Raw genomic sequence first — 22,996 nt, forward strand, 5'->3', positions numbered from 1 at the left:
TGAAAGCTTGTTTCCTACAGGGCAGCATTATGAACACCTATCCCTATGAAACACTGTGCCTTTATCTCCTCTGTGTCTGAATAAATGATAATTCATAAGCCCTCCTCTGGTGAAGAGGTTGAAGCGGTTAATGAGTTCAGTGGCATGTGTGGATAACAGCACTTTGCAGAAGTACTGTTTATTATTTGTGGTTGGTGTCTATGACAGTACTGTTATCACATGCATTCACAGTGATAAGATTCAAACAGTTTACTAGTATGCTGTCTTCGATGATTTATTTAATGCATACTGTAGGATGAGGTTTTATGAGTTGTCAATAAGATACAGAGGAGATACTGTTTCTATATGGTTGGTTTTATTATTGCTTTCATTTCTCCTTTTATGTAAAGGGGATTTTAGGCTCAAACCACCAGGCGTGAAAAAAATTCTAGGGGAAACACTGAATGCATTAAACTCAGTGAGTTATAGGTTAAACCTGCGTTTTATCCAGTCCTTGCACCTATACAGTTTCTCGAGTCTATGGTTTGAGGCATCTTACATTCTTTTTCCAAAACCGTACCAGATTACATCATTTTTTCCCACCTGATGTAGACAGTTTGATGGTGTTGCTCTCATAATCCGAGTAAGGCCAGTAATTATAAAACTCTGTGTGTAAACATGGCTACTGTTTTACACGCGGTAATAGCCAAATCTAGATACAGCAAAACGGAAATATTTCTCGATTTTAAACAATGGAAAAATTGGGGACAATGAGCGTTGAAAGAAGCTGTTGTTTTTTTCATCAAGTCACCGTGTTAGTTGAGAATTTCCTTTGTGTGTGTCTCTGTGTTCGGGGGCTGTTGCATGAATGGGCAGTCAGCATTTAGGGTCCAAAAGAAAACAGCAGCCTGAGCTCCAGTCTGTGTGAAAACCAAGGCTACGGTGCTCTGTATCAAGTGCCATTGTTTTGGTAATAGTAAACCTGGGGCATTGCCAGGAGGCATTAGTCATTCATCTAACAAGCTCCACAAAGCAAACCACAAAGTGCTCCACTGTCAACTTCCTCTTATTGAATTCAGAGCACATACAGTAAGCACATTTCCAAGTATCTTACAGCAAGGTTTCTGATCACTAGCTACCTGAAATATGGCTGCCATGTTTGTTTATTTTTGCGTTTTCCTGACAAGGAAGCTATCTCATTTGGAAGCATGTAGGTTTTTTAGTGAGAGAGTCAGAAGGAATGAAAGGAGAGAAGAAGGGAGATGTTGGATGAAAGGCGGATAGGAGGGGATTAGGGCGGAGTGCAATTTTTTCAGTAGGCCAGGCATACGACATGATCTCTAATTACCCACAAAGCACTGTGTAACCCAAGCCACAGATTAGGCTGCATTATCAGGCTTAATAAAACATGACCATCTCTCCGTTTCACTCCCTGCCCTGCAACCACAAACATTTGTTTTTGGTTATGACATTCACGATGCCTTTGCTTGGTAACTGCCCCAGAACTCTACCTGTCAGTGTAACCGCAGCAACAGGTACAGCACAGAACAAGAGCCGAACACAGCATTAGCATTTTCTGGGTAACAACATTAAGATCAAAGGGTCAGTTTTCCCAAATTCGAAAAGAACATGTACAGTATTTTCTCACCTACCCATGAAAATAGTTTTGGTCAAAAAAGTTAGTTTTTAGATATAAAATATCGACTTCCATCCCATTACACTGGAGATGTATGAAATTCAATTGGTGGTGCTCACAGCATTGAAAAATTACCTTTAGAAACAATGTCCCCATCACTCTGATTTATCTACAGACTTCTCTGTGAACATTTTTACTTTGTACAAAAGAAATTGTCCTTATGTGAACTGCTTATTTTTGATCATCCAGAGTAACAAGAACAATGTTTCTGGAAATTTTGTACATATCATTTCTCAATGCTGTAAGCACTGCAAACCAAATCCCATACGCCTCCATTGTATTGCTCTGACAGCAAAAAAAAAACCTCACAGATGGATTTCTGGAAATTCTGGGCAAATAAGATCAAAACTATCAGTATGGCTACATACCACAAGAGATAAGTGACAAAGATTGTTTTTTGGTATTCAGGTGAGCCATCACTTAAATTAACTGCTCTGATTAAAAAAAATTAATTAATTAAAATAAATAAATAAAAAGAAAAGGTAAAACTTGTCAACAGTCACACAGATACACACTAAGGTTCCACGGTGGCTTTGTACAGTATCTAAGTAAAGTTTTGAGGTACTTGTACTTTAATTGTACTTTCCATTTTATGCTAATTCATACAATCTATTTTACTACAATTAAGAAGGAAATATTGTACTTTTCACTCCACTACATTTATGTGATAGTTATAGCTTTTCGAATAAAGATGAGATTATAAAATGATACATTGTTAAGGATTAAACTGCCCAACAGTACTAAAGTAGTTCAAATTAACAGTGACAGGGGCTATTTTGCTGCATAATTGCGGGTACCTAAAGTAAATTTTGTCAATTCTGCTTTACTTTTAAATAAAATTTTTGATACAAAACTTTTACCTCTGATAGAGTATTTTTACAGTCTGGTAATGCTACTTTTACTTAAGTAAAAGTCTTCCACCCCTGCTAAGGTGCCTGCAACACACACACACACACACACACACATCCACACACACACACACACACACACACACACACACACACACACACACACACACACACACACACACACACACACACACACACACACACATATGCATACACATATATACTTTTTTGGATCATGTGGGATGTGCCAGTAGGTTCTGCCTTAGGCTATGGTTTTTCACTACTGTCTACTATGTTATTAACAAATCTATAAAAAGATCTGCTCAAGTTTCCCTTTCCTGCGTGTTAACAACCCAACTGAGCTGCTATGAGGTCGCTGAAGTCTTGTTAAGAGAGAGACAGAGTCCTCAATAACACAACACCATTGACCATATGTCACAATTTCCAAAATCCCACTTTTCTTTCTTCTGTTTGTTTTTCTTAGCGACATCACTCATCGGCATGGCCCATGGCCAGCTTGAGACTAAATAGGTCGACAACACAAAGAGAGGGCCTCTTTCTTTCGGTTCCCCTCCCTTTTCTAAACCCACAAACCTCCTCTAACCTCTTTACCTCCCTTTTTCTTTGACAACATCTATCTCTACTCTTCTTTTTCTGTAACTCTACAGCAACTGTTCCCTTTTTCCCTGTTTTAGGCCATTCCCATGTCTTAAACCAAACATAATAGCATTGCAAGAACTAAAACCATGGTATTACTCCTGTACTTTCTGTCACACTTCTCTTTCTGCCCATTGTAAACGATCATGGAGCTCATCATTAGCTCTCAAAGAGGAGGAATGAGCCACAGTTTGATTACCTCGGTGGCTCTGCGGGCTCCCGCAGTCTCTGCTGACTGAACTGGATGCAGACGATTACAGCCTTCCACAGGCAATTATATCTGCCTGCTAAATATGTCACACATAATAAACACATGCTCCTGACAGACAAGGGACAAGGCGAGACAGTCACAGCTGGGGAGAGAGGAAACAGAGGAAATTCAGGATCTTATGGATTTATCAACTCTGTCTTCCTCAAGTGGAAACCTCTCTAAATCCAAATCAATGCATGTCAGTGAATTAATGAAAGACAACAGTGCTCCGATTAGAAGTCAAAGATCTGATGGTGAATGGCAAACTAAAAACAGAAACATTCTGGTTGAGAATTTTACCTCCCAAAAGAATGAGATGAATCTACACAGAGTAGGTACGGTTTGTCAAAATGTCCATTTGACTTTAAATTCAAACTTTTCACCCTGGGAGCCTTTAGATCATTGTGCCTTCTATGTACTACCTCTGTGTTAGTCTGGGCTTGAACCATTAATTGAAATTTCATATGGGTACTGTCCCTTCAGGCCGCAGTGCAAACATGGCGCTGACACCAGGCCGATAATATTTGTAAAGGATATTCAGTGAAAACAAGGGAGGGAAAGAGCCTTAAATCCCTGGCAAGGAGCTTATATCATGGCCCATGGTGTTTGCACAGGACATACCTCAGGAAGCTGAGACAACTGGGAATGTTTGTCCAGCTTCCAGCCTCTTCCATGCATACATACATACAGTACATACAGTACAGTACTTACATACAGTACATATGTACTGTACGTACATACATGTAAACTCTACATGAATACATACTGCATATCATATGTACATTGACAAAGTACCCAGAGAGGGCCTACATACGTACATACAAGCATATAACATCCATGTCACATCTAGTATATGCAGTTCATACAGTACATATACTGTGCGCTGCACATACATACGAGGGCTGTGACTAGTTTAATTAGTGAACTATCCGTTGATTATATATCAATAAAATGTCAGAGAGCTCAATATGACAACAACTGCTTGTTTTTTAAGTGTTAAATAGCTGCATATATGTATAGCCTTCTATCCAAAACGCTTTACAATCTGCCTTACATTCACCCGTCCATACACACACAGAAATACACAGATGGCAGCGAGCTACCGTGCAAGGTGCTGGTCCGACCATCAGGAGCAATTTGGGGTTCAGTGTCTTGCCCAGGGACACTCGGGCATGTGGCTGGGGGGGCCGCTTTTCCTGCTAAGCCACAGTCAGTGACCCAAAGAATTTTAATTTACAGTTTTATAAAGCAGAGGAATATTTTTGTGGATTCATTTTCTGTCAATTGACTAATCAAGTAAGCAACTGACTAATCATTTTAATGCTTATAGATACATAAAGTCTACATATACAATACATAAGCCTATAGATAGAGGCATTCTTGGCACTCTTGCAGTTCTTCCTATTTGTCTATATTTGTTTACTTTCTGCACAGAAAAATTGGTAGGGTTCTGTCCAAGCTTAGATGTTCAATATACGTGGTAAATTGTATATTGTAGCTTTTGTCACTCATCCTCTGGGGGTTTTCCTTTGTTTTCAATTGCTAAACAAAGTAAAATTGGAGTTAGCTGAAGGGCTCATGTCACGTGACAGGACAGCTCAAAGCTTCAATATTCTTTTCAGTGCAACTGAGATTCAACCACCAAAAAACAACAATACAGCTGCAACAACTGCACCTTTAATTATTACAAGATCTGACTAAACAAATATTCTAGATGGATAGATAGATAGATAGGCATCAGTTTCACCATGCTGCCACGCGCTGTTTCTTCTGAGTGTTTGCAGCCATTAACAAACATAATCAACATTTAACTAAACACCCGGGGGCCTACTCTGCAGCAGGTGCTGGCGATGTTTCTTTTTCTGTCTTCTTCTGAAGTAAGAATGAGAATGCCATCGCATCGCATCGCACTGCCCCATGGGAAAGCCTGGGCTGACTAATGTAAGCACACTACAGTGGGGCGGCTGGTCTTAATTATGGTAACAGACGCTGAGGGGGATGCACTGGTACCCACCAATGAGCAAGTAGCTTAGCATTGGCAGGGCCAATAATTAGCACATAGCCCAACCCCCCCACCCCCCCCACCCCACCCCCACCAACACACACATTCATACTGCTGCTCACATAACCTACAGCAAACACAAACACTGCATTTAAAGGCCAAGCAAAGAAACACAGAGCATTTAAATGATGAAAAAGCTATTTGTGATCCTGAATGTGTTATTACAGGATCATGTGTCTTATTTCCCTTTATCAGTATTCATATCCTTCTACATCTAATCAAAAGTAATCTCCAAAAATCCCTAAAACAAAGTCACAAAAAAAAAACAGATGTAGATACATTGTGATTGGTTGGGAAACGGACTTCTCACACAGAGTCACCTAGGTAAAAATATATATAATGCAAGAAATCTCTGTACCGTGTGCAGGCTCTGTGACTCAGCCAATGTCAGAGCCAATTCCAGTTATATTGAAATGATTTCAAATGGTCAGAATCACTATTAAAAATTCCCTCAGTGTGGGGCAGGGACAATATGAATTAGTGGCTGTTTTTGCTCTGCCCCCGCTTGCTGTGTGTCGCTGGCCCTTACTGTGGTATGCATGGCCTTCCTCTGCACGGGACTATGAAAGCAATTGTGATTGTGATTCCATAGTCAGCAAAACGCTTGAATGGCCCCGAGTTAGCATGCACAGGCACACACACACACACACACACACACACACACTCACAGTGTCCCCACACTGAGCCACTGATTACTTCAACCCATTTGACTCTCACTCATCCTTTGATTCTACGTTTTCTGCCTCTCTGTCACATACCACAGAGTGTGTCATTAGCTAATCGCAGCAACAACACATAAACATTCACCACCGCCTGCATTACGAGGAATGCTTAATTTTTCAGCCATTTTTAAGAACTTGAGGAGTTAAAAATAACACTTGTACAATAAGTCAACAATAAATATGTCTGTGTTTATTCAAGAGCTTGTTTCACTTGACGATGATCAGCTGATGGAAACCGACTGAATATGTTAATACAATAAAATCAAACCTTTGCACAGGATACACAAGGCAGTCCTATATTAAAAAATAAAACTGAGATAAGGCATTCAAATGGAGCGCATCATTCCCCAGCTTATCTGAGGCAGACGAGACCACCAACTAACAAAGCAAGCTCTTCACTCATGCCCTATCTAAGCAGATATCAGTTGTTGGGAGGATATATGAGCTGGGTGGGGCCTGGGTGTATAAACACAGGGCCTACTCTCTCTTCACTCCATGCTAGTACTGTACTGTAGGCAGCAACTCACCTCAGCAGCGGCAGCAGCAGTCAGCTCTGTTTGATTAAGGTATTCAAATAAAGGAGCAGACACTGTGTTTCCATTTCGCAGAGCAAACAGAGAGTGATGGACAAACAAATAGCCTCAGAGAAATTAGAGTTGTACATGTTGTATAAGATAGACGCATATGTATAGTTTGTGCTTTCTGCAATACAGAAAGTGCAAATTAGCACAGTATTTGTACAGTGTCTCTGAGTAGTATATGTGCCATGCAGCCTGTAAGACAGCAGACAGCATTAAAACATGGCACAGTTTCATATTACCATCAGAGCACAAAGCTGTTATAACGGTATTATTCTGTGTAATAATTCCTCAACTGTGGGAGAGCACTACAGTTATAAAAGATACGCACACTCACAGCGAAACAAAGTGAGCGATGAAGGTACTGAAGTGAACATCTTCAGGGTTATTTATGGATCTTTCTGATTCATCTCAGTCTGCACTTGAAGTACCTCTTCTCCTTATTTAATGCATCTCCTTCTTTGCGTTCCTCACCTTTTACTTGTTTAACAGCACTGAACATCTCAGGAAATACAGTCTTGGCACAAACTGTTCATGTTAATTCAGGGCCAATCTATGACAAAAGTTTTAGCAAATCTGCCAAAAGGTTCCAGGATTTTTTTTTGTTGTTGACCATGGACAATGCTGTCAAAGTCAGGAAATGATTTGCAGCGGTTGGCGATCACATTAATTATCAGCACATTGAATGAGGTGACAGAAAAAAAAAACATCCAAAATCATTCAAGCACCTTAAAAATTATGAATGAAAAAAGCTGCAGCTCCAAATGAGCAGTGTGATAAAGGCTGAAAGCATGACAGCCGCACATGTTCCCTGGAAGTCACATAAACTTGCTAATTACTCCAACTAGGCTTGTGTCCGCTCACAGCATCCAGAGTGCGTCAGTAGCACACAGAACAGGTTTGCAAATAAGCAGACAATAAAGCTAAAATACAAGCACATGCTCATTTTATCCAATTAAGGTTGTTTGTGACTCAGATTAGCACTACTAATTTCACATCGATAAAAAGAGAAAAGTTTTCTGAGGCTGTAATTTCCTTTCCATTTTAACATGGATACTGGAGCAGCCAGTAATGGAGCTTAATCTCAATGTGGTTGCCAAATTGCAACCATCTAACCAAAACTATTTGGACCGTTTTCCAATATCATTATCCCATAAGAGTATTCTCAAGATAATCTAGGAGCCAACAAACCCACCAACAAATTCTGCTACAAACCAAAATATGTCCACATGAATATGCAAAGTTTGGCCATAAAAACAATTGACCAATACTATGATTAGCCTTTGGCCTCCATTCTGTTTAAGAAAGAGACCTGGGATGAATTTGAAATTGGCCAACCAGGGCTGTCAGAGATGATTAGCAGCAGGCAGATCTGATCTGTAGATACACTACCTACATTACAAATCAGATGTCTCTTTAATGCCACCGCCAGTTTGACAAGCATTGGAGGAGAGGAACTTGACCTCGTGCAGTGTGTTAATGGGACACCAAATGATCAGCGCCGGTCCCGGCCTCATTTGCACTGCTAGTGAAGGTAGTTAGTGTTACACATGTGATGCCTGCAAATTATACCTCCCCTTGTGGAGAGAACCCTAAGTAAATGGAGTGGAGGCATTTCAATAATTCAAATGAACACTTGTAATTTTGAGGGGTGCCACACTTTTGCATAGGTGACAGCAGTTGGTGTCACTTTCTCTCTTGTGAAAGCACTACATCATTTAATATTGAGTGGCTCTGTTTCCAGGATTCATGCTGTGCGTGGATATCAGCATATTCTTGGGATTATCCGCATGGAGGATGATCCTAAGTCGTCTGACCTACAAGGAGATAGCCTGTGTGGAGGAGACAGTTAAATGAGCCCATTTGTGTCAGAGGTGTAAACCTGCCTTATCAGTAAATGTTTATATATAAACCTAATTTCATCTGTGATCGAACGGGAGTCACTATGTCCAGTTTTTGTTTTGTTTTTTCTGTCTTTCGATCGTGAAGAAGTTAAGTGCTAGCAAACCTGAGCAAAGATTATATGTAACGCTATTCTTTAAGACCTAAACTGGGAGATGAACTTTTCAGTTCATTACTGCAATTTTCCATACAGTTACAGAGTTTTTCCATTGCCCACACAGTGAAAGACAAACATCCCCAACTGTGTTTTGTATTATTCCCCTCACTGTCATACCTGAAAGCCATCATTATCTGAGAAAGCAAGACAAAGAAACTCCATCTTTATCTCAGAAGAACTTCATCTACAGCAGCAGGTCAACATCCAGAGCCTGCTGATGTAAGGTAGGTGACAACAACAAAGTCTAATTTAGGGACTGCAGATGGCTCAGCTGCTGAGGTACTAGTTGAAGCTGCGAGTCTGTTAATGAAACAGTTTAAAACAGTTTTCATAGTGTTTCCACAGGGTATATGTTGTGTTTGTGCTACTCATTAGTACTTTTTCTGTGATCTTATCTTACTTGGTGCTGTTTTTATCGCTCATGGCAGGCTCTTAATCTAAGATTTATACTCTTGCCCCATCCTTCTGCTATATTTATAACAGGATTAGGCCCACTGGGCACAGGTAGTTTTTTCGCGGGGGTTCATCATTTTTTTTTTTTTCCCCTGGAAAATGTCAAACTACAAAATATTCATAATGTTGTGTTTAAATGCCTGCGCACTTGCAACGGAGTCAGTGCGGGTCACAAGCTAAAAAGCCGCGGGGTGTCAAAACTGAGAGAGAGAAAAGAGTGATACTTCTAGCAGCCAGACTCTGTGGTTTCTCGTTACAAAGTAATTATTAGTACATTACTGGCACACATCCATTTAATCGTCGTACTCCCAGCGGAATACCATGCAAGCTATAAGAAATCATTTAGGGAAGCCAATGTTGGAGCAGAGAGCAGAGTGGGACAGTATGGATTCTATACAGCCCCTGGTATTCCACATCGGGTGGGACACTTAATGCCAGCTTTGTGCAAAACACAACTGCACAGGCTCGCAGGGGAAACAACATAATGACCATGTTGGTTAGAGAAAGAGAAGTTGGACTACACATTTTCTTTCAGCAGCGAAATAGAAAGATTGTAGGTTTCAGTGTAAAGTAATAGCTTGTACTAATTCCCCGCTCTGTTCCAGGCTAAATTAAACCCAGTCCATCCAAACCCAGGTCACCTCACTTAGTGACACTTGACATTTTCTCCAAGTGGGTAACTGTGTGTGTGTGTGTGTGTGTGTGTGTGTGTGTGTGTGTGTGTGTGCGTGCGTGTGTGGAACAAGTGAGCGCCCGCGGACAAAACGCGTCCAAAAGCCTGCGTTTGCAGTGCGTGAACAGGCTGCATCGGTTCATATCGAGAGGCAGGTGAGACATGAAGCATTTCAATGCACGAGGCTACACAGTGTGTTATTTACCTTGTTCGAGTGGTAATAGTCCAACGAGCTCAGACAACTTGGGTCAGTCGGTATGGAGCACGAACCCACATTTGCCGGGGGTGCAGGGTAAAATCTCACGTCCATCGCAGGTTGTGCGAGACTGAAGGCATGAAATCACTTTCAGCGTCTCTGACTCACTATTGTCTCAGCAAACACAACGCCAAAGCAGGAGAGACAAAAAAGAAGTGGGGAGTTTCACTCGGTACACTCTTTCCTCACATCCGTTCGCGGCCGAACTTCGGCACCAACTCTGGTGATGCGCAGTCCTCCTCAGAGCCCCGCACCAGGATGCGAAACACTCACTCACTCACTCACTCAAAACGGAGAGTAGAAAAATTTCATGGGTACGCACGTGTTCGCAAAACTATCCCCTTGTTCCAGAACAAATAGGAGCAAAACCTCCAACTTAGATCCTCTCTTATCAGATATTTTTCTTACGGCTGAGCAGCAGTCCATTAATGTGCAGCCTCTGTTTTCCCACCGCTCTCAGGACTCCATGCAGGCTTTGTTATGGAGGTGCATATTCTTGCATTGGTTCCAGTACAGAAGTGGTCGGACTTCCCTCTGCCATGCGACCTCTGCCGATAATAAACGGGAAAGAGGAACGGAGGGAGAAGGGGGAGGGGAGATTGGTGGCTGCCTTGGCAACCGCTCTCCTTTCTGCAACTGCGCGCTTCTGATTAGCTGGAAATGTAGTAGTGTGCGCGGCTGTGCATTATAAGGCGCACTCTGCCTCCATCAGTGCTTCATAAAGGCTCCCATTTGGGTTATCGTGCCAATGCGGATGGGAGGAGGTTGTGCGGAGTATCGCTGCAGTTCGACAGTGTTTTTTGTTTTTAAATGTATTTTTATTTTTCATTCGCATGCTGAAAACCGGAACTTGCTGTGTTTAATGTCCGCACCACCTACAAAACCTATCACAGTCTATAGTCTTAAGCAGTGGACAAAATTCACTTGGATAGGCCTCTGCACTCCTCTAATTTCCCTGTAATGTCTTCGAATAGTTTAAAGACAAAGGACACAACTCTGAGATCTTCTTTATCATAAAGAACAGTGTTTTATCCAGAGTTGTTGATGATTTTTGAAAACTGAAGTGAATTTTAGTTATCATAAAGTTATTTTTGTCTCCAGTAGTGCTTACGTTTGAAGTTTTAGTTTCATTTCCTTTAAAAGAAGGGCAAAAATACAAGATAATGTAAAAAAAAAAAAAATAATAATAATAAAGCTGTAATATTAACCTCACACAACAATGCAGGACGGCACACTTCTAACAATGAACACTTTTGAAAGTGTGTAAACACCGATGAGCCACAACATTAAAAGCAGTTATTGGTTTTAATGTTGCTGCAGACCGGTGTCGAAGGCTCAGGGTGGACTATGGACAAGGCGTTTCAATCTTGTATTGCCATACAGTTGCAAATGCGTGTGGAGAGAAGCTGAGGCTGTGAGAGCTGCCTCTGACAGCTCGCTGAATGTGATGGATAGCACACCCTTGCCCTGTGATGTGCATGCACATTTGATGTTGAAATGGCCTATCCATGGGACCATTGTCTTTCAATCATGTCAAGGCAAAGTACAGAACAGAGCACATTTTCTGCTGCCTGGCGTTATTACTATGCCACAGTTTACAGCACAATCCACACACCATGCCTGCACAGAGATGGTCTTTATTCTCCTCATGCTGTTGGGTTTAAAGATACCAAATTTGAACAGTTTTCAGGATGCATCATCATTAAAACAGTGATAATATAGCCTCTTTATTACTCCTAGGTAGTGTTGCAGACAGGCTTTCATTAGGTGAACCTGAATGTGAATAAAGGAGCATGTATCGCTGAGAAGGGTGCAATTGTTTTTACACAAACCGTGACAGCAGCATCTGCCCACTGCTGCAGCTCTTATGTTCCCAACCTTCAGAAATTTACAAAGCCGGCCATTATTTCAGCAGGTCTATTATGTTACAGTGCAACCTCTTTACTTTACAGTGCAGGCCTTCGCCGGTAGGCACATCCTGCCACTCTCCCCCGGCACAGCTCACAGAGGGTTAACCACATGGCTCCGTGCCATGGCTTCATGGGAATGGAATGTGGAGTGCTGTGTGTGCAGGGCTCCTTTCCCAGCATCCCTCACTGCCCAGGCGCATGCTAATGATCAGTATTATTGAAGCACAATTGATGGGCTAGCAACCAAACAAGAGAAACTAATTACTACTAAGGCTTTATTGTCCTTTAATTACTGAAGCTCTATGGCAATTAGTGCCGCACAAAGATGCAGCCCTACTTTAATCTCAAATAAAATGTGATGCAGATGAAAAAATTTTGAAGATGAAAGGTAGATAAGATAATTTGGCTTTCAGTTTGTTCTGCAGAAATGAAGGCTGATTTGAGTAAAGCGTGGGAGAACAAAAGAACTGCTGAGGGTTCTGCTAATTTAAACTGGAAAATCATCTCAAAAAAGAATTGGCACGTGATATTGCTCTGACCTTGGATAGCTAAATAAAAAAAATTTTAAAAAGTGAATGCTGAACAATCTCTTTCCCAAAGTTACAGTAGACAACAGTCAACCAAGCCTGCGGTCGTGATATCATTAAATGATGACTTACAAAGCTATTACGATAAAGGACAGTGACTTTGTAGAGCTGCACACTGATTGTTTTACACCCCCATGAGGTTTATTTCATACTCCAGAGCAGACTGTGCTGAGCCAGTAGGGGCAGGTAAATGAAAGCTATTGTATAACATCTATAGTAGATGTGTACAGGGTTTAGAAATTCACATTTTATGTTCCCATGTGCTACATTTATTGATTCTCAAGAACACTGGCGATTTTTAAATAACTAAGGCCACAATCGTAGGTCACATACAAACTGAAAATTCTGTATCGGCATCATTATTGAACTTTAATTGTTTTAAAAACTATTAACTAGTGTCAAATTTTTCCATTGAGCAGTTACACCTTTCTTACACAGAGCGACAATGAGCACAGCCTTCTCACATTATTAGAGTCCTGTCAGAGCAGGGGCTGGATGCACCCTCTGCATTCACTTCAAACTTCTCACAGTAAAAGTATCATGACCTTTTAAAACATCGTCAATCCTGATTTATGCATCATTTAAGCCATTTCAAGATGATCATACAACATACAGTAGCTTGAAGTTACACGTGTCCATGAAAGCCTCCATGCATTTGTACTGTGACTTAATTCACAAACAATCAAGTCACAGATTTGCACTAATAATATACAGTTCAATAAGTGCCATTTCTCCCTCTCTCTCTCTCTCTCTCTCTTTCTCTTTCTCTCTCTCCCATATATATATATATATATATATATATATATATATATATATATATGTATGTATGTATGTATGTATGTATGTACTGTACAGTAAATACAGTGTTGTTTGTTTGTTTTAACATGTATTTAATCATTTAATGCTTGCTTGTGATAAATAGGGCAAAGGTCCTCCTGATGAGGAAATTAAAAAAATACAAACAAGAACAGCCGCTGTTTTTTTTCGTCTACCTTTGCTTGAACTACTTGTTCGAGCGAAAGTGGACAAAAAAACCCAGTAAACGGCTTTATTGTTAGGGTACTTTTGTTTTTCTTCACCACTTCATCTTCGCTCATTAACCGTTGGGTAATTCCACGACTGATTTGGTTGATTTGGTTGTTCAACTAGATTCAGATTTGGAAAGGGACTCTATATAGCCTCAAGACTTTTTTCTAATATTGAGACTTCTTAGTCCACTGCTACACAAAGCACTACAAAAAAGGAAATTGCATAATATTTTTGTCTGGCAGAAAGTTTTGTGGGTGAAAATGTAGGCATTACAGATATTCAAAAGAATTTTTTTTTTTTTAAGTTTTTTCCTATGATAAACCTGAAATGAAAGTGTGCCAAACTTATTCATATTTTCAGATTTCTAGTTTCTGGCAGTCAGCTGTTGAAATTTGGCTACTATAAACTGTTTTTGTTAGAATCCTGTCGTTGGAAATGTTGATGATAGATTTAAATAACAACAAATAACTTCCTTGGGCCTCACTCCCAATTTATATGAACAAAGTTTTACTGTAAACATGACAGAGCCACAGAAGTGCAGGACATGCTGTACACTGTTCTATCTGGCATTTGATCTGTTCATGCAAACTATATGCCTGAGAGCAGATATGGTGAGGTACATGCAAATGATACTCTGGCTATGTTGCTCTCACACAACAAATTCTCGGAACACATTTCCCCATTATAAACCAAGGGTGATAAGTCTGTCATGCATATGTCAATATATGTTACAACATCTATCACAATATACAGACTGGAGCACTCCATTTGATTTTTTTTTTTTTGTTGTTCAAGTAATTAGTAAATACAAGACAAAAATTTCACCATTACAGGATGTGTCTCAGTGAACTTTGTTTAATCACACACTACTTTTCTGTTGCCACTGTACGTGTCTGGCAATAATGAGCTGTGCAGTAAATAACTGCTAAATTGGGAAAGCCTGCAGGACATTTGGAGCTAAATTTCTCACAGGGCCAAGAGATAAATGTGAAAGATCGTTCATTTGTTGGGAATCGTTTTATAAAAGGTCATATTTATATGATTTGTTGCTGGTGCAGTAGGTTAAAAACAAAGAAATGAACAAAAAACAAACAACAAAAAAGATTTTGCATCTCACATCTCACCTGAGGGAAACTTAGGGACAGCGTTCTGGCCCAGCTTGCTGACCTTTGACCCCTGTGCCAGGTTGCACTGACCCTGCTTGTTTCAGCAGGACATGGGAACCTGCAGTGTGTCCTCAGTGTGTCAACAATCTGGTCTACGACCACACACAGCAATTAAGATAATGTTTCTGGGATCATTCATTTATTCCCGGGACAGGATGAGTTGTAATTTTCCATCTGTCGTGAATGTCATTTTAGCTGTGGTAATACAGTATGAAACATAAGTCAGATTCCTGTTGGAATAGATGTAATGATCCCATAATGTCCTCAGTGCAGCTCAAGCAGACAAGGGGGTCATGACCTAGTTTCCCCAGAGGTCAGCTCCCTGACATCTGAACTCCAAAAAGATTATGTCCATGTGTGGTTTTTCTTGATTTATCCCATCCATGGAAAATGCTGACTCCCTAAAAGGAGTAAGCTACAGTACAGTACGCCTGTAAATCTGAGCGAGCAATGAAGAAAAATGCTGGGATATTATATGACTGACATCATGTCCTCATTGTGTCATCCACGTAGCAAATCACCCTGAAGCATAATTAAGGAAAATCACCACAGGGCTTACATGCATTGACTCTTGATTTGGTAAAAGAGACGTGTATACCTTTCCCCTCTGCATGAGGGGCTGCAGGAAGACAGAGAAGCTCAGTGAAAAAGAGAGCGGACTTGTCAGTCTGACCACGTTTCATTTACACTTCATTTCAAGGAAATTCAAGAGACTCTTCTAATTGCCTATAGCATTTCAGCTCTCATTTGGGAAGGAATGTATTGCAGCCCTTCAGGAGCTTCGCTCAGTGTTTTCATATCATTAAAAAGGCCAACATTTGCAAATGGTGATAATGTCAAGTGAGTTCAAGTTTCGGTTTTCAAACATTGTTTTCTACGAAAACCAGAGAAAGAGACTGTTGTTCGGATGGCAGTGTTTGCTAGGTGTGATCAAAACAAGTCGGTGACATTTGCTCAGGTTTTTAGGGGGGGTTTTTGTTTGTTTGTTTTTTTAATTTTGGACACAGTTTGTCTCATTCATATGACTGAGAGCATGTTTTGTGCACATGTAGGAAAACAGGACCATTTTTTATTTCTACTCAGTTAGGCACATGGCATCATTTGTCGGTGAAAATTGTCATTCAAGCAGAGGAGTCATCCCTATATAGAGAAATTTAAGCATCCAATCATGGTCCCTTTCAGATGGGCAATTAGGATTCTTTTTGAATAGCTCAAATTATAGATGTTTTTACAGTGAGGAAAAAAAGACAAGAAAAAAGAAAAAAAAATTAGGTCAATTCAGATGCAGGCAGACCTAACAGCAATAACAACCATTAAATACTTTTTATTTTCCAACGTCTGCATATTTTTGGAATTTATTTGGTCAAAAGTAAACATTTTTATTCTTTTTATCATGCTTCTCAGGAGCTCTTAACCTTCACTGCCTTGCAGTAAACTGATGCTAAAATCCTCTGTTTATGCAGATCTTTAGATATGATACGAGCATCATTTTCTGTAAAAACCCTTCTATTTTCACTCTCCGCTAAAGTCAAGGCATGCAGATTCTATGTAATCTCTATCATACATGGTGGTGAAACAATGCTTTTGCTTCTCATGTTCCATCCACTGATTAAATGAAGCATACTTGATCTTTATCTGGGTTGAAGGATGATTCCTGCACTGGCCTCTATCCAGGTCCTGTAGGCTGTGAAGTAAGAAGACAAACATGATGAATTTATTGGAGACATAGCAATGATTTGTATGGCCTCAAATCTGTAGTTGAAGTCTGAAAGTTTTATTTAATCCAAACATACTGGATGTTAAATCTGAGCTTAAATATATATGTATATATTTATTGGGCTATTAAGGAGTATTTCACCCAAATATTATCTGTTATCAAGCATACAGGATGTTGATATCTCACCTCAAAAATATATATTATTACTTGGTGATAAAGGAATATTTCACCCAAATATGATCCATTATCAAACATAATGAATGTTGATATCTCACAAATATTATCTGTTGATTGTTTGCTAAACAGGGATTGTCCAATCACAGCTTGGCAGGCAGCTCTGTCCTGCTCTTTGTTGGATCCGGGGACGTTTACACAATCCCAGCCATCTAATCCAAGATAGTGTTATGTTCACCAAACACATTGGTTAGTCATCCTCCTTAAAGCATTTTCTCTTGTAATGTTAATAGTTAAACATACTGTCTGAAATCTGAAAGCATGAATGTGGCCTCTGTCTTGCTTGTCCACGTAGCGTATGTAAGCTAAGCATCCAAACACGGTTAGCCTATGTTAATGAAATATGGAAAAAAGTAAGATCAGACGCCTAATTAGCTCTAGAATGCAGTACAAGAACATATTTTTTCTTTATCTCCATGTCTTCTACATGGAATATCAACAAGCCTCGGTCCTTTAGCACAAAATCATATCCTGTATGTAGAGAATATGTATAGTCATATTTGATACATGTTTTACAGGGTTCTAATTTTGAAACAAGTGAGTGGGAAATATTTAAATGTCAGCTGGAGATGGTGTTTAAACCAACTACTCGAGGTAATGTTGGCCTAATAAGATAGCCAGTTACAGATAATAAAATCTGCCAATTGTCATTTCAGCTATCAGACATACTGAATGTCCCCCCAAATCATATAACTTAGTTGGCAAAAATTGAATATTTCAACCAAATATTATCAATTATTAAAGTGGATATACTGGATGTTAAGATGCCTGGATGTCTAAGTAGTGAGTAATTGATATAAATTCTGTAATTTTTTCCTTTAGTCCGAAAGATTAAACATCATATGCAACTCCTAGTTCTTGGGAAAGGTAAGGTTAGTCTGTCAAAAACCCAGTAAAAGACCCCACAACTAAAATGCCATTGTGAATATTTCAGATTTTTTACTGAGATTTGAATCAGAGTAACTAAAATAAAACTTTTTTCCAACAGGCAGTTGAATACAGAACAAATTTAGTATGAATAAACTCACAATTCAAGGCTATGTTCCCAATGCCTTCTCACCTGGGCTTTATAACTGGACAAATCATATTATAGTCTCACTCTACAAGTGGATTCATGTGGTGAGAAATGTCTGAGAAATGAGATCTGTGGAAAAATTTGTTTCATGGTCAAGTTCTTTTGAAGATGTAACTGCTCATTCTCAAGCTTGTAATATATAGGACAAATTATTGCATTTTTCCACCAAGTCAGCATCGGTGTCATTGTACACCAAGTTGAATCAAACAATCCAAGATCCGGTGCAGTGCACACTTTTCTGGTGCAGCACACTGATGCCTACAGTATGTTTGATAGAGCGCCAGTCTAGACTCTATATTTTCCCTCAGTGTTGATTTCTTGTTAATCTCCACCTCCCCTCTTTCCTGGCATTAAAAAGCAAGAGGATTTGAAAGAGATGCAATTTTTGGGAAATTTTGACCCATTGTAGAGAAACCGTCTAGCACTGACGGTTTGAACCTCTCTCGGCCTGGAAGAAGGGGCATTGTTGCACAATGGAAAGCAGGATGGAGAAAAATAGTTTCTCTTCTGGAGTTTTATCGACACCCTCTTGCAACAGGATGAGGATTTTCTCCCAGAGACAGACTGAGTTGAGCCAAAGTACATGTACTGTATGGGTCTCTGTGTTGGACATGACTGCCTGCATGAATAAAATATGGCAGTTGAACATGCTGTTCAACACTCTTTGGGAACAACAATATCCTTTTAAGAGTAATTTCACTTAGGCTGCATGTCCTCGCCAGCCGCAACCCTTCTTTCTTTCTCTTTTACAGACACAAACAAATACACAGACTCACATTTTCAAGGGTGAAAGAATGCTACATTGCCATTACCAGTGAACACAGTCTGAGAGAGAGAAGAAAGAGGGAGGGGAGAGGGATGGGATAAAATCCATCAGATTTGATGGCATGGTGATGTAGATAATGTTTTCTCTTTCCAGCTCAGCTCAGAGAAAAGAAGGCAGAACATAACCACTTTCACTCTCTCGTATCCTCTGTTTTGAATGAAAGGGAGCACAATGTACTGGGTTTGTGTGTCTAACATGTGTCTTTGTGCACAAACACTGTGCCCTTCTAACTATCAGAATGATTGCCCCACCATTATGTGATTTAATGGTAAAACACACATACTCTTAATCCTGCTACAAGCTGGCCTTATATTCGACAGAAAAAAAAAGAACATAATTAACCAGTTTCTCATCTGTTTGCACAAATACGACAGAAACCCCCTCAAAAACTGCTCAACGCCATTGGAAAACAAATGTGTTCAGGAAATGTAGATGGGTTTTTAAGGTCTGAAAGCCACAGCTGCTTGGCAAGCAGAAGCTGGCTCCTTTTGTCTTTTATCTTCTTCTGTAATGTGCACAGGTGCTGCTTAATTCAATTGGAGAACGTTGCCATGGTTTTACATTAATATATTTCCATGTTACCATTACGACTGTTGTCATGGAGATGATAGGACCTATTTGAACTGAAAGCAGAGATGGTTTTATGGGGGTATTGCTCTCTCTCTCTCTCTCCCTCTCTCTCACTTTCTCTCTCTCTTTCATTCGGTTGCTCCATGTCAAGTCACATGGTATGCAGCCAGATTTAAAGCTTGACCTCACTGTTCAACCCCCCCCTCCCTTTTTTTTTTTTAAATAGTGGTTCTAGAGATGCATTTCAATCGTACCTGGCAACCAACACATTCAGGGATAACACAGAGTTCTTATTTGCTCGTAATGGGGCTTTCACAGCGCTGTGTACTTCTGCTGGGATGCACAAATCAAATCCAGTATTGTGCACAAGAACTGTTCAAACACGTGACACTGTAAAGAATTTTCACTAATGTTCCCATTGACTTTTTTCATTTCATTTTTCATTACTTATGAACCCATGTTGATAGAATGTTTTTTGAATCCCAAGAGAAAGTGGTTACAGAAGAAAATTAACAGGCTAATCAGGCAGATAGGTTGGGCTGCACTGGAAATGGAATTTGCGCAAAATCAAAACAACTATGTAAAATCCAGGCATTTTTTGAGCATAGCCGACTACGAACATCTAATCGAGACTCGGTTATTCCAATTAAAGTAATTGCACACTTTCATAAAATCAATATTGCTCCCTGGTACCGTAATTGCTTCTTTCAATCAATTTGATGCATTCTCTAGAACAAAAGGCAAAGCAGGGGTATTCAATTTACTCAAGCATACCAAAGTTGATGGAATGCTTGTATTGGCTATTTAAGCATTGGTTGTTTTCTTCTCATAAGGATGCCATTGGAATATCTTCAGAGGCAAATTCAAAGTCACCTTGTTATCTCTGGATTTTGTCTTCAATACCATTGTAACTCGTTATATCAGCACGTACAAGAGGAGAAACATATTAGTATCCTGGTGCCTCAATGAAATGAGATGCAAAATGTATCACAATATGCAGCAACTTTGTTGAAACGGACCATAGTTTTTGCTTACGAATGTGCTTGCATAAACACACACACACACACAGACACATATGCAGCATTTTCACAGATGCACACACCTTGGTTGAAGGTCTAAACAAATATAGAGAGAATGTAACAAAACACCCATGAGAAACTGGGCTATTCTGACAGCTTTGATCCATCAGCAAACCATAATGCAGAGCAAAGTCAAATGTGTCCTACTTTTCTTTGCATTAACTGAGCTCGAAACGTTTTCTGAATTTTTACACATACAGTATTTTAGGCCGCTCCTCTCTCAGTATACTGTTGTGAAATGAAATAACTTAGAATTAGAAATGGGTTACAGTCTGTGCCTTTCTTGCTCGCTCTCTATCTCAGTTACACACACACACACACACACACACACACACACACACACACACACACACACACACACACACACACACACACACAACGTTTTACACACACACATCGTGCTGTACAGATAAACAGAAAAAAACATGTTTAAGCTACCACCAATTTCTCTTTTTCTGCATTTTCTTTTTTTTGGATAATGAAAAATGTCTGATATGAAACTCTGGACTTGCAGCCCAGCACCCAGCTTCCTGCTATTCTTATACAAACACAAAGTGACAAGATGGTTACTCTTTCTGCACACTGACAGTTCATTCCAGACTAGGAAAAATGTCAAAAATGTTTAGTCACGGCTGAGTGGACTTAATTACCATCCTCTAGGCTGCCACAGAACTCAGTGCTACTAATGGTCCCAAGCTACAGATAAAATTCCATTTACAAGAATGTTGCAGCCACAAGATCTGATTTGGCCAATACGAAATATTTACTTTGATGTAATTAAAGTGACAACGCTTATCATCCATTCTGGCCCCCCAAAAAAGGAATTGCCCTGTTTAGATAAATATTAAAACAATTATGTTGGCCTTTTAGGTCAAGGTGAGATGTAAATTTAGTGTTTGTTGTGTCAGGGGATAATTGGAATAGTGCTATGATAAGTGCTCATTTTGAACTTTTATGAATAATTGCATACACAGACAGAGCTAAAGTTACTGACAGAGATAAAGGAAACAAAAAGTTTACGAACCTAAGTACTTAACCTGATTTTCCGATGATAGGTTTAATGTAACTTAGAATAATTAATTATTTTTTTTATTTTTGCACCCTGTCTGATCGCCCCGTAATTATGAGAAATATTTGAAGTATTTACAGTTCTCTGCGGCACATGAACATCTTTTTCCTTTAAAGGTACAATCTGTAATCCAAAGATGAAGAAAAGGCTCATTTCCAAAAGGAATGGAAACACTGCTATAACTCCTTGTAATAAACACACTAATGATAAACAATGCTCTAACTTAACTTTTCAAGTTTTTCTTGTGCACTTCAAGGCTTGTTTACATCAGCAATATTTGTAAAACCTTGATTAAACCACATCTTCAGTGATCTGTGGAAAAACACAAAATGGCTATTATATTGTCAAATTCTTTGATACTATAGGAAATATAAATGCTATGTATAAGGTAAAAAAAAGTACAGAGAGAGCCTTTCATTTATCTCCATCATGCAACAACGTATATTTTCTGACATGAACCGAATAAAAGCAGTATTTAATATTATAACTGTAATCACCATGACCTCCTGCTCAGTCACAAATGGAGGAGCTACCTCGTCATTGACAACAATGTGATTTGATTTATTCATGGCAACAGGGAAACTCAATCAATCAACATCACAGGTTGATGTAAGTCTCTTTTACCCAAACAAGACCCCTGGCAGTGTATGGCCGGTTCATCTCTACATATGCAAATGCAGGAAGTATCATGGTATTAAAATAAGAAATCTGGTGGACACATTTTCATTAAAAAGCCTTTTCTGTTGTAGGAAAGTGTACACTTTAGCAAAGGGTTTCTGTCATGGGAGCAGGAATAATTTTTACCTGCTGGGCTACTCAAGTCTCCAGTGCATGGAAATAGTCTTCCATGCCCCTTATTTATACACAATTTTTCAAATGACTGATGCGGAGCTAAAATTCAGGTTGCCTATTAAAGAGTTGACTCACCCAGATTACATTTAAAAAAAAAAAAAACAACGAGACGAAGATATTTTACTCATATATCTGTCTTTGAGATTTCCGCCTCCAACCCAGTACAATGGAAGTGATTAGGGTTTTGTTTGTGGTGCATTCATAGATTATGTTTAAAAATATTAAACAGCAAAATCTCTTTGCAGAATCACTGTCCCGTTTTTGGTGAACAGTGTCATTCCCCGGGCACCATGGATGTCGGTACAAAAATTCATCTGCCATCCATCAAATACAGTAGCTGTTGAGACATTTCAGTCCGGACCAAAGTGGTGGACCAACCGATAAACCATCACTGGCATCCCTAGAGCTATACAGCCAGCATGGCTAAAAATCATACCCTTTATATCCAATACAATATGGGTGATGAATTGATGTTTCATGGTGAAACACACAGGAAGTTACTGTTTTCCCACTCACAGATGAGCTGCTGTAAAGGCCATTGTGCCTCTCTCTGTCCTTCACATCCATCATGTGGAAATGAGTTCATATGCATCCCTGCTAACATAATGGTCTTAAGAGGCTGAGGGAAAGGCTCACCTAACAAGCCGGA

General features: G+C 39.6%; 1 protein-coding gene across 3 annotated transcripts in view; it reads right to left on the reverse strand.

The window, feature by feature from the left end:
* Positions 1-10,773, reverse strand: part of LOC120803430 (TOX high mobility group box family member 2-like) — a 77,223-nt gene extending 66,450 nt beyond the window's left edge. For 2 of the 3 annotated variants that reach the window (XM_040151868.1, XM_040151865.1), the window contains exon 1: positions 10,183-10,736. In XM_040151868.1, coding sequence (XP_040007802.1) covers positions 10,183-10,287 — 105 coding nt within the window. In that variant the 5' untranslated portion in view covers positions 10,288-10,736. Of the gene's footprint in view, positions 1-10,182 lie in introns of all 3 variants that reach the window. The other variant, XM_040151867.1, reaches the window with a different exon arrangement.
* Between the last annotated feature and the right edge of the window lie 12,223 nt (positions 10,774-22,996).

This window comes from Xiphias gladius, chromosome 18 (assembly GCF_016859285.1).
Source record: "Xiphias gladius isolate SHS-SW01 ecotype Sanya breed wild chromosome 18, ASM1685928v1, whole genome shotgun sequence".
In the NCBI taxonomy this organism is placed as follows: Eukaryota; Metazoa; Chordata; class Actinopteri; order Istiophoriformes; family Xiphiidae; genus Xiphias; species Xiphias gladius.